Source organism: Salvelinus namaycush, unplaced genomic scaffold (genome assembly GCF_016432855.1).
Source record: "Salvelinus namaycush isolate Seneca unplaced genomic scaffold, SaNama_1.0 Scaffold1713, whole genome shotgun sequence".
Classification (NCBI taxonomy): domain Eukaryota; kingdom Metazoa; phylum Chordata; class Actinopteri; order Salmoniformes; family Salmonidae; genus Salvelinus; species Salvelinus namaycush.
Genome location: NW_024058468.1, coordinates 15,754 through 16,946, shown reverse-complemented (window position 1 = coordinate 16,946; position 1,193 = coordinate 15,754). Strand labels below are relative to the sequence as shown.

Below are 1,193 nucleotides of genomic sequence, written 5' to 3'. Positions count from 1 at the left end.
GAATGTTCCAAAATGCAATCAATTAGCGAGAAAACACCATTCTCAAAAGTGACCGCAAATGCAATTATGCATGCAATGATTTTATTATAAAGGTGCATTTTTATGGTGAAAATGATCTTCCCCAAACTTGAAACTCACACGCTGCCTTTGTATGCCAGTTAGGCTCTACACCCGTTGTAAAGTGAATTCATGTGCTTAATTTAAGAAGTTATTTGGCCACTTTAATACAAACCTTTTCAAAACATATAGGCCTATGGGCTAGGCTACATGAGGTGTGCAACTATGATTTTAAAAAGTTGCAAAAAAAGCAGGCTCTGTTTCTTACCTTACTGCACACAAGCAGGGCATGGTTCCAGCACCACTCTGTGTCTCCATGTCTTCAGCACCACTCTGTGTCTCCATGGTTCCAGCACCACTCTGTGTCTCCATGGTTCCAGCACCACTCTGTGTCTCCATGGTTCCAGCACCACTCTGTGTCTCCATGGTTCTAGCACCACTCTGTGTCTCCATGGTTCCAGCACCACTCTGTGTCTCCATGGTTCCAGCACCACTCTGTGTCTCCATGGTTCCAGCACCACTCTGTGTCTCCATGGTTCCAGCACCACTCTGTGTCTCCATGGTTCCAGCACCACTCTGTGTCTCCATGGTTCCAGCACCACTCTGTGTCTCCATGGTTCTAGCACCACTATGTGTCACCATGGTTCCAGCACCACTCTGTGTCTCCATGGTTCCAGCACCACTCTGTGTCTCCATGGTTCCAGCACCACTCTGTGTCTCCATGGTTCCAGCACCACTCTGTGTCTCCATGGTTCCAGCACCACTCTGTGTCTCCATGGTTCCAGCACCACTCTGTGTCTCCATGGTTCTAGCACCACTATGTGTCTCCATGGTTCCTGCACCACTCTGTGTCTCCATGGTTCCAGCACCACTATATGTCTCCATGGTTACTATTCATGTGTCTGAGTGTCAACATGCAGTATGCTCCTGTATGTACCGTACAATCTTGTTTGCTGTTTCTATGGTTACAGAGAAAGCTGTCAGTCCTACCCCCCCCCGTGTCTCCATGGTTCCTGCACCACTCTGTGTCTCCATGGCTCCAGCACCACTCTGTGTCTCCATGGTTCCAGCACCACTCTGTGTCTCCATGGTTCCAGCAGCACTCTGTGTCTCCATGGTTCCAGCACCACTCTGTG

At 48.8% G+C, this 1,193-nt stretch overlaps 1 protein-coding gene across 1 annotated transcript; it reads right to left on the bottom strand.

The window, feature by feature from the left end:
• Positions 1–325: 325 nt before the first annotated feature.
• On the bottom strand, positions 326–915 carry LOC120037451 (uncharacterized protein DDB_G0282077-like; the record flags this gene model as incomplete). Its single annotated transcript, XM_038983514.1, has 1 exon — positions 326–915. A coding segment is annotated over exon 1 (590 nt), but the record flags the coding sequence as incomplete, so codon positions are not given.
• Positions 916–1,193: the final 278 nt, after the last annotated feature.